The 14202-nt window shown below is 30.9% G+C and overlaps 1 protein-coding gene across 2 annotated transcripts; it reads left to right on the top strand.

Moving 5' to 3' along the window:
* Positions 1-7892: 7892 nt before the first annotated feature.
* LOC115700914 (L10-interacting MYB domain-containing protein-like) lies at positions 7893-10380 on the top strand. Of its 2 annotated transcripts, none has more exons than XM_061115869.1 (3): positions 7893-8132; positions 9226-9464; positions 9563-10380. In XM_061115869.1, exons 2-3 carry the CDS (start codon positions 9321-9323, stop codon positions 10052-10054), a joined length of 636 nt encoding a protein of 211 aa, XP_060971852.1. In that variant the 5' UTR covers positions 7893-8132; positions 9226-9320; the 3' UTR covers positions 10055-10380. The 2 variants fall into 2 exon arrangements, with proteins under 2 accessions (XP_060971852.1, XP_060971851.1); XM_061115868.1 differs by having other exon boundaries at positions 7894-8132; positions 9141-9464.
* Positions 10381-14202: the final 3822 nt, after the last annotated feature.

Here is a 14202-nt window from a genome sequence, read left to right as displayed (position 1 = left end):
ATATTAGTCACAAAAATTACAATTTGTTGTGACTAAATGTAGTTTTAGTGACAATATATATTTGTTGTGACTAAGACTAAATTAATGACAATTTGTATCTAAATATTATGCTTTAGTCACAAGTAACATTTTATTGTGACTAAAAGTCACATTTAGTCACAAAAAAATTATATTGTAACTAAATAATTGTCACTAAAAGTAGTATTTTTTTGTAGTGGTTATATATATTTAAATTTTTTTAACAAATATATAAATAATTAGTTCATGTAGTGGTAACAACAATATAGTTTATACTATCGTAATTAAAGTATGACCATGTCAAAGATATCTTCTATAGGATACCAGTGGTGCATAACACTAAGGCGTCTTAGGAGGAGGGTACTAATGTTTATATTTTATTTGTACAGGTAACCTTTTTAGGTTAGATCAAAGTGAAAAGGTGGTGGAGCTTCTTCCATTTAAAAATTTTATTGTTTATCCTAAGGGCATGCTTAAATAATCTATGTGTCGCAACATTAATGAAACGATTAACATGAGAATGAGAGAGATATTCCCAAAAAATTAGACAATAAAACTTATATAAAAGAAAAAACTCGCAACTCATTCTAATACACAATAGACAACTTCAAAGCCAAATCTAAGGGCAGCAAGTTTAGATCACTGTGATAAGTAAATCTTGGACCCATCTCAATCTTACCAAAAGAGCTAAAACTTCTTCCGAAAGACATATGCTACACATGAAACCATCCATAATATATTAATTCAATCAATTATCGTCTTTAATATATTTATTATTTTTAAATGAATATATTCAAAGTTGAATTGTAATATGTAAATAGGCTTTTTTAAATTGTTCCTTTTATTGATTAATGTGAAGCAGTTTGGGAAGGTTTATGCTTTTCTAACAAATTTATTTTTAAGACTGCTCGTTTTGAAACTACAGAAGGTTATTGAGTAAAGGTTGAGCAATATCATATATGAAAGGGATAGCTATATATAATTATATATATATACATATTACAAACAAAATCCTTGTAGGCCATACACGCTTGGACCCAAATATCTTGTATACAGTGATACGTTCACATGAACCAATTGGTTTACCGCTCTACTTTTCTAGTTGACCATCTCCCGTACGCGGTTTCTTTTATATATTTAGACCAATTAATTTAATTCTTCAACAAATTCTATATGTAATATTAAATTGACTTTCATATATATAGGTTGACTAATAGTAATAAGGTATATTAAGTGTATAATTTTTGGATGGCTATATACCTCCAAAGTACGTATCTAAAGAGCCAAGACAAACTTATTAACTAAAACAATATTTGGTTATTGGTGTGGTTCATGTAATTTATTGGTATAAGTAAATATTTGCTCTCTAGCTGAGCTTTATGCTTCACTTCATATAAATAAAGTACTATAAAATTAAAAGAGAAAGTTAACAGAACTTAGTCTTCTAAGCTTGTTAGTTGGGTTCAGTTAGTAATTCCGTTTACTGTTGAGTCTGTTATTTCAGTTATGCTTCATAACTGTTTCCTATTTTTCTGGTTTTTCCCTTTTAGTCTTTGTATCAGTGGCTATATAAGCCTTCTCTCCCTATTGTAATTTTATTCATTCAATAACAAAATACACTTTAATTTCTTCCGCAATATGGTATCAGAGCAACTTCTGGCCTTTTTTTATCACAACGTAAGTACACTCTTCAACTACTTACTGACACTGGATATATCAGCAGCAAACCAGCAAAGGCCCCCATGGATCCTCGGCAAAAATTTGATGACAAAGAGGGTGATCTCCTTGACAATCCATCACACTATCGACAACTCATTGGCCGCCTTCTGTATTTGACTCTCTCTCGGCCTGATATAACATATGCCGTTAATACTTTAAGTCAATTCATGTCTTCCCCAAGAACTCCTCACTTAACTGCCCTTCATCACCTTCTTCGATACCTTAAAAGCTCACCAGGACAAGGCATCTTCTATTCAGCCACTTCATCTCTGCATTTACGAGGCTTCTCTGACTCGGATTGGGCCTCCTGTCCCCTCACTCGTCGCTCCACAACCGGCTTTTGCATTTTTCTTGGTGACTGCCTTGTCTCTTGGAAAACAAAGAAACAACCAACCGTCTCGAAGAGTTCTGCTGAAGCCGAATATAGAGCTTTAGCTGCAACCACAAGCGAAATCACATGGATTCAATATCTTCTTCACGATATCCACATTGCTCAACCAACACCGGCTTTCATCTATTGTGACAACCTCTCCGCCATTCACATTGCCAACAATCCCACCTTTCACGAACGCACCAAGCATATCGAATTGGACTGCCACTTCATCAGAGAAAAAATAGCCAAATCAACCATTCGGCTCATTCCTGTCAGCTCCAATCTTCAATTAGCTGATGCATTTACAAAGCCATTACCCTCCACAACTCTCACTACTCATCTCTCCAAGATGGCCATCAGTAATATCTATGGTCCATCTTGAGGGGGGGGTAACAGAACTTAGTCTTCTAAGCTTGTTAGTTGGGTTCAGTTAGTAATTCCGTTTACTGTTGAGTCTGTTATTTCAGTTATGCTTCATAACTGTTTCCTATTTTTCTGGTTTTTCCCTTTTAGTCTTTGTATCAGTGGCTATATAAGCCTTCTCTCCCTATTGTAATTTTATTCATTCAATAACAAAATACACTTTAATTTCTTCCGCAATAAAAGTGATGAAAAAAAAAGAGAATTTTTGATGAGTTGAATATTCAGTTTGTAAGTACATGCGCATTAACACGTGGAAGGCAGGGATTGATCGTGTTACATATTAATTACCTCTGTCACTGTCTAAAGACATGATTATAATTCATGGGAGGTTCAAACAAAAAAACATATAAGCACGTGATTGAAATTTTAAACAATGTGTTTTTTTTTTTTCATATAAATTGAAGAATTAGAATTTATTATATTTATATTATAATATGGCCAACCTCATTAAGCCACCAGAACATTTCATCACCCTTTGTTGTTGCATCACTCATTTTCATTCTTGGTATCCTACCTAATTCTCATCATAAGTGACTTGTGCCAATCTTTGTCTTAATAATTTGTCTTCTTCTAAATTAATTGTGGACTACTTTTATATATATATATATAAATAGAAAAAGAAACAGAAAAAAGATCGTTTAGGGGGGGACTAGGGTTTTCATTCCAAGATCATGACAATCCAAATTGATCAGCCCGGTAATTAATTAATTTGATTTTATTATATTTTAATGTATAAACATATGTAAAATATTAATAATTTAATACTATTAGTTTCTGTGGGTTAATTAATATTGTAACGTGCAAAACCGGATTAATATTCATTATAAATAACATTTTATGACATCAACATTAGAAATGTGGTTTATTAATGGACGCAAAAATAAAAATAAAAAATAAATATTGGATGACCTCAATGTGAGATCATAATTATTAGTGACTGGGAAAATATAATTGAAAAATAGTGTATTATTTAATGGTGGTAAATGTTAGTTTGAATAATCATCAACTGTATGGCATTTAGTGCCCATGATTAACCCTAAGGATCAAGTTAATTACAATATTAATAGGATAAATAAGTATGATAAGAAATTAGGTATAGTACTCGAATTAAACCTAGCTTGTGCCCATTAATTTTGCAAGCTAGCAAAAAATTAGCAATAATTAAAAGTTTTGTATTTATGGATACATATATATAGACTCCCCATTGTATAAGGTCCTACACACTTCACCCCCAATATCTCAATATTTATTTATTCATGTCTATGTATGTTTCTAGAAATAATGATTTATTCGGATAGAATAAACAAAAACCCACCTGACCTTTAAATATTTTATTCAGGAAAAATAAAAAGCTTTATTATTATTATTATTATTATTATTATTATTACTTGGATGTTGACTTGAAATGTCAACTGTTATATATGGCACAGAATTTTATGCATTAGGGTTTGTTTGTTGGTGATGACTAATTATAATTACAATTTGAGATGTCACTGAATGTGTCTATGGCTCTTTTATACTTATAGAAATGTTGATTGCTAAGTTAGGAATGAAATAATATACAATAAATTAATGGTGGCAACAAAATATAACATGATTGCCTTTTGGTTTATATGTCCCCTTCAAAATAATAATACCAATTATACCAATAATAAGATTAAGAAATCAGAACAAATAAAGGGTAAGAAAGTGGAGTTTGGAATCATTACCCATCACATTTATTTTTACCCGGACAAATTTCATAATAATGAGCCACACTTTCACAGCTTTATATATATATATATATATATATACTAGGTGAATGTACGTGCCGAGCCACGTATTACTAGTTTCATTTAAGATTTTGGTCTTTTTTAAGATTTTGAATGTATTTTATTTTTAAAGATTACAAATTTTTTGTTTGAAAAAATTAAATATTTATATTTGAAATATTATTTAATAATGTATTAAAAATAATATTAGTGTAATTCTAAAATTGTAAATAAATTTATCATTGGAGTAGTAGATTATTCTATTTAGTTCTTTTTTAACATAGCATTGTAATGTAAGTTTATATCTATAAATATTCTGTAAAGTGTTAATATTATATGAACATCTCCATTTATAAAGCTAAAAAGTGGGTCAATGACAGAAATGATATATCTGCAATCACACAAAGATAGAAGTGGTATTTCTGCTTCCTATGCTTATCCAGAGAAAACATTAGATAACGTGAGGTTAACTTTAATATATAAAGATTTTTTTAAAAAAAAAATAAATAAAAAAAATTATTAATATTCTCCCAAGATAGGTTTGTTAGAGAGATATGTGGCTAAGATGATTTTTTTAATTTAAAAAGAGATTATTAATATTTAAAAGACTGTTTAATTTTTTGGGTTTAATTATTGGGTTTATTTGTTAACGTGAGATCAAACTAATCGTTAAATTTAACAGAATATTCTTTTACTTTTAAAGTATATTCTGTTAAACCAAGAAATGTCGTTAGATAGGCACTTTTAATATATAAAGATATATATATTTATATAAAAATATATATATATTTATATAAAAATATATATATATATATATTTTGATAAAGAATATATATATTTATATAAAAAAAATAATGAATAAATTATTTTATTATTTTTTTTTTCCATTTCTACTAATTTAAGATACTTTTTTATTTTGTAAATCAAGTTCGACAATAAATATTTTAAAAATAATCTCACCGTTACAAAACAAATATTTAGAGGCCTTTTTTATTCAACTGATTAATAAATAATTGATATTATAGAGTGTGATTAAATAAAATTTTAATAAAACACCTTATAGTGTCGATTATTACAAAATAACTTACGTCATAAGGTGTTAAATTTTTAATAACACCACATATGGGGTCGGTTATTTTGTTATAACCGACGCCATAGCAGGGGCATGCATTGGATGACGCGTGTCCTTATGGCATCGGTTCTTACAAAATAGCCGACACTATAGGATTTATATAACCCTACTCATCTCTTCGTCTTCTTCACTTCACCTTCACCCCAAACAAAATAACTAGCAAGCCCTTCACAAAACCGTCGTCCAATCACCGCCTCCCATTCCCTATTTCTCAATTTTTATCTATTTTCACCCACTTTTTTAAATCTTGTATTTTTCATACCCAAAAATATATCCCCAGAGTTTGATCGTCTTTTTTTTTCAGGTTAAATTGAGCTTAGAGGGGGTGGTTGTGGTTGTTGTAGCTCCGGCCGCCGCTTTTGGTGGAAAAATCGTTGAATCTGAATGTCTATTAAAGTATAAATCTAATTTCTAATAATTTTATTAATTTAAATTGCTTTATTTTTCATTTTATAAATTTTATTAGGAGTTTTCTAGATTTTTAAGATTGCGTTATTGTGGTGGTGCATGGTAGCTAGATTTTGGTCGGTATTGGTGGTCAGATTTTAGTAATAAGGTAAAAATCTAAACTTTAATAGTATATATTTATATATGTATGTATTTTGTGTTTTATTGAATACGTATTGTATGTATATATTCTGTAATTGTATTGTATATGTACATATAAAAATATTGTACTTCTTCTTCTCATCTTCAATTTCTTTGAGACTCTCTTCATCAATTGCTTCTGAAATTCCATTGTGGACAAGCAATACCTTCATCTTGATCTTCCATAACCAGAAGTCATTAGTTCCATTGAACTTTGTCAATCTCAAATCCTGCTGCAGCCATCTTCTTGATGATTCTTGGAGCCTTCGAATTTGAATCTCTATTGAGCTAAAACTTTGCTCTGATACCACTTGTTATGATCAATCATCACCTCTAGACAATCAAGATCAAGTGCTCAAAGAGAAGAGCACATGAACATCAATGGCAGTAGAATGCTGCAACAATAAACTAGTAAAAACCAGGGACAAAATCAACAAGAACAAGTTGAATGAACTGCATTGATTTTATTGATAAGGGGAGAAATTACATTGAGAGAGAGAGAGAGAGAGAGAGAGAGAGAGAGAGTAAACTGTACAATCTCCAGTGAAATTATTTGGATTGGATTCTATATAAGCGCCAATTCTATTTCCAACATCTCTAACCTCGTGTTTTTATATGAAACCCGATTGCATATCAAATATTTGAATCTAAATATTCAGTTTGTTAGTGAGATAGAACGGGATCATCACCAGCCTTTAGTCTGTCAATAATGATAAGTTTACGAAGGCGCGTCTAGGGGCTACCATCTATTACTCTGTCAATATCCACATCATGATAGAATTGATTTTATTATTGTATCTTTTTTATGTATTGTATATGTATATATTGAATATTTTAAACTAATAGTTTTGTTAAATACTGTGAATGAGAATTACTAATATACTAGAAAAATACTAACACCTTATAAAATTAAATATATAAAAATATTAAATTACATAAAAAATTAAAATATTACACATTATTTATTATTCAATATACTAATTATTATACAGAACATAAATTAAAAAATTATAAAAATATACTAATATACTAAAAAAATACAATCCTATATTATAAAATTTAAATGTATAAAAATATTAAATTACATAAAAATTAAAATATTACACATTATTTATTATTCAATTTACTAATTATTATACAAAACATAACTTCAAAAATTATAAAAATGATACTAATATACTACAAAAATATAAGCACATAATATAAAATATAAAATATTAATAAAAAAATAGCTAATATACAAATACTTAGAGTAATGTAAATGTGTATTTATTTGATTTTATTTATAATTATTATATATAATCTATACTTAATTTAATTATATTAATAATAAAATAATATATATGAAAAAAAGAATTTTTTTAATAAAAATTGAAAAAAAAAATTATGTTAAAACACAAAAATTGTAAAGCTAAAAAAAATCATACGTAGACCCTATGGAGTCGATTATTTCATAATAACTGACTCCATAGGGTCCTATGATGTTGATTATTGTATAATAACCGAAGACATATAGGTTTCCAATGACATCTGTTATTTTATAATATCCAACACTATAGGGTCCCTATGGCATCGGTTGTTTTTTACACCTTACAATATCGCTAGAATAGCGTCGGTAGTAAATTTTGCTAAAATTGATACTAATTAAAAGCCTTTAAAAACTACCTCTAAAGCCTAATTTTATAGTAATAAGAACAAATATCGTAATCTTACCAATAAATCTATTTTAAGTTAATATCACGTAGTTTATCATAAATCAATTAGATCTGAATCTTGACATGGTTAAACTTTAAGGGTCTGATTGGTTTCTAATTTGAATCCAATCTTTTAAATTTGAAAACATAAAATCTGTGGGGCCCATGTAAATTATTGATTGGTACCCTATTTTTGAAAATAAAATTCAAATTCAGATTCTAATTTATAAAAGTAAAAATGAAAACACCAAAATAGAGTTTTCTTTGTTTTGAGATACTCTATCCAAAAACCCTAAAAACATTTTCTCTCTTCTCCATCAGCTGCCGCCTCCTTCTCCATCCACTGCAACGCCTCCTTCTCCATCAGCTGCTACACGCCTCATTCTCATCTTCTTCTTATTCGATTCTCACAGTGATCTACTCCGAAATACAAGGTATACTCTTCTTCTTCTCATCTTCTTCTTAGGTGTATATTTACTTTGCCATTTTAGATTTTTTTTTTTCTGCTATTCCTCTCAAAGAAGAGAACTTTTTCTCATAAATCAAAAACACAGAAAGAAAAAAACTCTAAAAATCAAAAAGCTTTTCTGGGATTTTGGAAAAAAGAAAAAAGAAAAACTTGGAAGTAGAAATAAAATCTATTTGGAAGATGAGAAAGGATTTATTTATGAAGAGAGAAAAATAAATAAAAGAAAAAGTAAAGAAAGAAAAAGAGAATGTGAAGAGAAATGGTGGTAATAATTGAAGTACATTAATATGTGTTTGTGAGATTGTGAGTGTCAAAGTCTTTGAATCAAACTTATTTTACACAACAATATAGCTATCTAATAGGCGGTTTGGTTAGGACCAATTTAATAAAAATATATTGAGAAAAAAAAAATAAAGATGACTACTTTTATTGCTTATAAGTGAAGATGGAATATATATATACATATAAATATAAGTCAAAATGATTTGTGGAGAGAATGTATAGGGATATATTGCTTAGGGATGATAATGTGAGAAATGTTAGTATCAATTCAACATTATGTCTTTTTTTTTTTTTTTATATAGTTGGATAATTAGATCAATCATATATATGAACATATATATATATATATATATATTTATTTTATTGTAAACACACAATAAATAGACAATTTTTGGGGGGTTTTCAAGTTGCCCTATTTGGATCTAAGTGATCCAACTTAGTAGTTTTTGTAAAATTAAAGTCAACATGATTAATTAGGAAACTTGGATATTTTTGCTTTTTGCTTGAATAAATTTTAGTGTCCTTTTTTGGATACTCAATATTATTGTTTATCCAAATTGAACTTTATGCATACATATTATACATTTGTTGTTTTCATGTATAACTTTAGATTTATTGAAATAATATGACTTGGTAGCATGTTTATAGAACTTTATGAGTATTATTAGTGGCTCAATGTTAATTTGATTAGATGGATACAAAGAATTCAGACATTGAGGATCATGCTTCTTGGCCCGAGGTTATTGAATCATATTTTATCGGCCTTTTGTATGAAGAGGCCAAAAAAGGATTACAAACAACAACCTTGGACAAAAAAGGAGGGCTAAAGATAGAGAATGACATATTTAACAAATTTGGAAAGAGGTATAAAATGGATAAATTGAAATCAAAATTCAATCGATTGAGAAAGGCACATCGAGAATTTTCTCATCTTTTGCTACATACTGGAATGGGATGGGAACCTAAAACTTGTACTGTTACAGCAACTGATGAAGTTTGGGATGCTTATCTAAAGGTATTAAACTTACATTATAATTGTATTGTTGATTATTTGTATTTTTAAAATTCATTTTATATACTAATACTAATGTGGTGTTGTTTTGGATTTTGTAGAAATATCCAAATGCAAAGAGATATCGAAAAAAAGGATTGCCACATTATGATATGCTTGGAGAAATATTTAATAACACAACAACCACTGGTGGGATGAGTTACGCCTCCACTCAACCTCCGCCTACTTCAGTTGAGGAACGCCAACAAGAGCGTCACTTTATTGGTACTGGAGCACATATTGATGTTGATGTTGGTATTGAATGTGATGGTGAAAATTTTGGAGAGGAAGAAGAAGTTACTGGTATACGTCGTCGAGCTACTTCTGCTCCACCTAATACACCCAGGCCAAAGGAAAAAAAGAACAAAGGGGCTAACTCTGCTATGGAACATGTGATGGAGCAACTTGCAAAAAGTATTGCTGCTAAAACTGAGGCATCACTAGTACGAAGTGAGAGTATGCGCAAGTATATTGATTCAAGAGGAAAGAGAATTAACGAAGAAGCTAGCAATATCACTGTTCGATTAATATGGAAGATTGTCAAAATATTTTAGATGGTATTCCAAATCTAGATGACAAAAGGTACCTGAAAGCATTACGTGAGTTAGTTGCAAACCCAGAATGGCGTGGAATATTCCTGAGAATGAGTGAACAACGTCGTCGTGCATATCTTGACTCATTGTTGGAGTGAATTAAAATATCATTTATTTCCTTTGACTTTGTGTTTTATGAACTACTGAACAAATTTTATGTGCTTTCTTTTAGTCTATGTGTAATGAACTTGGGTTGGTGTTTGTTTTAATGATTGAATTGTTTAATGTATTTCTTTCTTTGTTTGACAATATTTGTGAAATTTTAATTTATTAACTTTTATTGATAATTAGGTGTCTAAGATGGATGATTCTAACGAGGAGTTTCAAATATTATTTGGTGATACTTCTTCTTCATCAAGTGAGGAAGTAGTTGGTCAAGTTCTATTGGTTAATCAATTACATGAAATGCATCAATCTCAACAAATTAGAAGACCATTGCGCACTTCAAATATGTCTGGACGTGAATATTTAATTGAGCTACTAAATGGTCATCCTGATAGATTATTTTACACAATTAGAATGGATAATAATACTTTTAGATCTTTATGTCGTCGATTAGTAGAAATGGAAGTAATAGAACATGATAAGTTAATTAGTGTTGAATAAGCTGTTGTCATGTTTTTGTGGATTGTAACACATAACCAACGAGTTAGAACTGTAGATGAAAGATATCAACATTCAGTAGAAACTGTTTGTCGTCAATTAGTAGAGTGCTAGATGCATTGTGTTATTTAGGAAATGAAGTTATAAAGCCTATTGACTTTAACACTGTGCAACCAGAAATTCAAAATAATTCAAAGTATTTCCCATGGTTTAAGGTAACTTTTATTCATTAATTAAGTGTAATACTAGTTATAATTGATATGATTTTAGTTGAGGATAGTATTGATTTTCTATATTTTGTTTTGTAGGATTGTGTTGGAGCAATTGATGGTACGCATGTAAGTGCAGTTGCACCAGCTCTAAAACAACTTGCATATCGAGGAAGGAAAGTAGATGTAACACAAAATGTAATGGATGCATGCTCTTTTAATATGATGTTTACTTATGTGTACGCTGGGTGGGAAGGATTAGCCAATGATTCTCAAGTGCTTCAAGATGCAATTAGAAAAGATGATAGCTTTCCTATGCCACCACAAGGTATTAAAATTAATTAATCTTGATACAATTAGAAAAGAAATAATTTTCTATGTTAGTAATATTTTTCTATAGAATGTTCTTACTAGTAATTGATTTTAATATAGGAAAATACTATGTTGTTGATTCTGGCTATCCGAATATGCCGGGGTTTCTAGCACCATATCGTGGTGAACGTTATCACTTGCGTCGTTTTAGAGGAAGAGGGAATCACCCCAGAGGTGCAATGGAGTTATTCAATTATAGGCACTCATCATTGTGTAATGTGATTGAACGTTGATTTGGACTTCTTAAAGCTAGATTCCCAATTTTGAAGTCAATGCCTCCATATTTGCTTGGAAAGCAACGTAGAATACCAATAGCATGTTGTGCTATCCACAACTGGATTAAAATGCACTCTATTGATGATAGAATGTTTGACCAATACTCTATTGACGCCACACCATTAGAAGATATTGAAGGCACTTAAAACCAACAAGGAGGAGATGAACCAGAAATTTATCAGACACCGGAGATTAATTTTAGTCAAGCTTATATGGCTCAGATGGAAAATGTCAGAGATGACATTGCTGGACAAATGTGGCTTGCTTATAACAATAACAATAGAGCATAGCTATTTTATTTTTTTTAAAACAATGTAACTTTAACTTAAAGAAAATGATGTTGTCATACTATTTTTATGAATTTTAATGTAGTTAAGTTTTAAAATTACATAATTAAATTTATATATATAAATGAAAGTTTGTTATCATACATTACTATTTAAAATTAAACTGTTTTCAAATTCAGTTAAACTAATCACATATTCTGATTCTGTTATATTTTTAAATTCTGTACCAATCACAGATTTACAATTTTAAAATTCAAAAACAGTTTACAAATACTGCCCAATCATATTTTCAGAAACATATTTTCAGTCACAGTTTTTCAGATTTTCATTTCAGAATCACAGTTTTTAAAAATACAGTTTTCAAATACTGAACCAATCAGCCCCTAAGCTAATTCTATTATTCGAGTTTTGGAACTCTTTGTTACCAGCTTACCCTATGAACTAGCCCATAAAATTGAGAGGATTCAATTGAAACAATTGCATCTCTTTATTTTTTTTTCTTTCTCTCTCACAAACACTTATCTTTTCTCTCTATTGTGTGAGATTGTAACACCCTAACTACATTAGGCGTATTACGTGATTTTTAAACGTACTGTGCAGCTCGTTGCTAATCAACGAGGTTTATGGAAAAACGTGATTAATTAAAATTTTGCTTTTTGATTAAACTTGTAAAACATATTATAAAAGACTCGGGATCCCGATTATAAAAATAGTTACAAAAAGTTTCACTGTTTAACTATTACATCAAAATAAAAGTCGTCTAACGACAGTTACAAAAATCTCAGCCTTGCTGTCCCTAGGATCGTACGCTCCAGGCCTAACCGCCCCGACATGTACAATCTCATAAGCTCGCTCACGGTCCATCAGCTACAGCCTTGCCTTTACCTACACATGAACATAAACTGTGAGTCGACAGACTCAGTAAGAAAAGCATAATAATATCATACATAACTAACTGCCGTGTCCAACACGATACTGAGTCCCGCTACTGCCATGTCCAACATGGTACTGAGCCACTACTGCCATGTCCAACATGGTACTGAGTTTTGAACGTTCAGGGGACGGTACTATTGACAAGTATCCTCCTGATCGGTCGAACCGGTCATACTCCGGCTGCTGGTCATACTCCGGCTGTACCGACGGGATAGGTCAATAGCCCCGAACCACCAACCAAGTGTCGACTGATCGGCCGAACTTGGTCATACTCCGGCCGTCGGTCATACTCTACCGTACCGACGTGACAGGGTTGGATGGTTCGAAGCCTAAATACATAACTAATGTAATCTAGCAGGCTTCCTACATGCACGCTAAACATGTAATCTACATATGCATATCGTTATACTAATCTTACTCGGATTCCGATTTCGTGTGTGCCGGCCAACCCGACCGGAACCGAAGCCGAGCGGACATCGGCTCCTAAACCATAAAAATCACAACGCTATAAGTGACACGCTAAATCACTTCCCGGGGACTAAAACTTGGAACTAAAAGTTTCTATCGATAAAAAGCATGGCAATACCCCTAAAAACATAAAAACGAGGAAAACTAGTGGTCCCCGAATTTTCCCCAACCGTAGACAGGTTGCCCAACCGAATTCCGGTTCTGGAAAATTCAGAACCCTCATCCGGAATTCCGGATGCACAACCGGAATTCCGGTTCCTCGCAGGCAGCCAACTAAAATTCTCATAACTCGACCAATTCAACCCCAATTGGTACCAAACTTTCCAGACCTGTTCTAAACACCCCAAAGAACAAATCTAAAGCCTCAAAACCACCCAGAAAACACATACACAAAAATCACCATTGGAGCTCAAGCTTTGAGTTCCAAACTCAAGCTTCAGCAAATCCACCTAACATGCATCCAAACCTAGTTAATTCTACTCAAATAAGCATAATATCACCTCTGAAAACTAATAGAAACAACAGCAACATCACAGAATAGAAAGAACCATTTCTTTCAAAAATTCATAACTTTTTCACATAAAAACTAAAAGCTTTGAACAACCTAACTAACATGCTTTCAACATAGCTCAACTAATATCAATTAACATGCTTTAAACCACATATATCAACAACAAAATCACAGCAGCAACATATACCAAAATCATCATGCATTTCACTCAATATTCATCATTTTTTTCATAATTTCAAGGAGAAATCAAGAGAGCTAACCTAGCTTGGAAAAATGCTTAGATTAGGATGAGAATTCACTTGAAAGATTGAACAAAACCCAGCCCTTTGAATCCCATGCACCAGCCGAAAATGAGAGGAAAAGAGAGAGAGAGTTTTCTTTTGAAATTTCTAATTTTTTTACTAAGTGTGAAATGAGAGAAAATAAAAGAATAAGCCACTTAAACCATTT

This window comes from Cannabis sativa, chromosome 5 (assembly GCF_029168945.1).
Source record: "Cannabis sativa cultivar Pink pepper isolate KNU-18-1 chromosome 5, ASM2916894v1, whole genome shotgun sequence".
Lineage (NCBI taxonomy): Eukaryota > Viridiplantae > Streptophyta > Magnoliopsida > Rosales > Cannabaceae > Cannabis > Cannabis sativa.
The sequence above is the reverse complement of the archived record's forward strand: the minus strand, read 5'-3'. Positions and strand labels throughout refer to the sequence as shown.

Bases quoted from the DNA above. Each gene is read 5' to 3' on its own strand.
- LOC115700914 (XM_061115868.1), top strand. From the start codon at position 9,141: ATGGATACAAAGAATTCAGACATTGAGGATCATGCTTCTTGGCCCGAG. The intron at 9,465-9,562 runs GTATTAAACTTA...TGGATTTTGTAG, and splicing joins TTTGGGATGCTTATCTAAAG to AAATATCCAAATGCAAAGAG.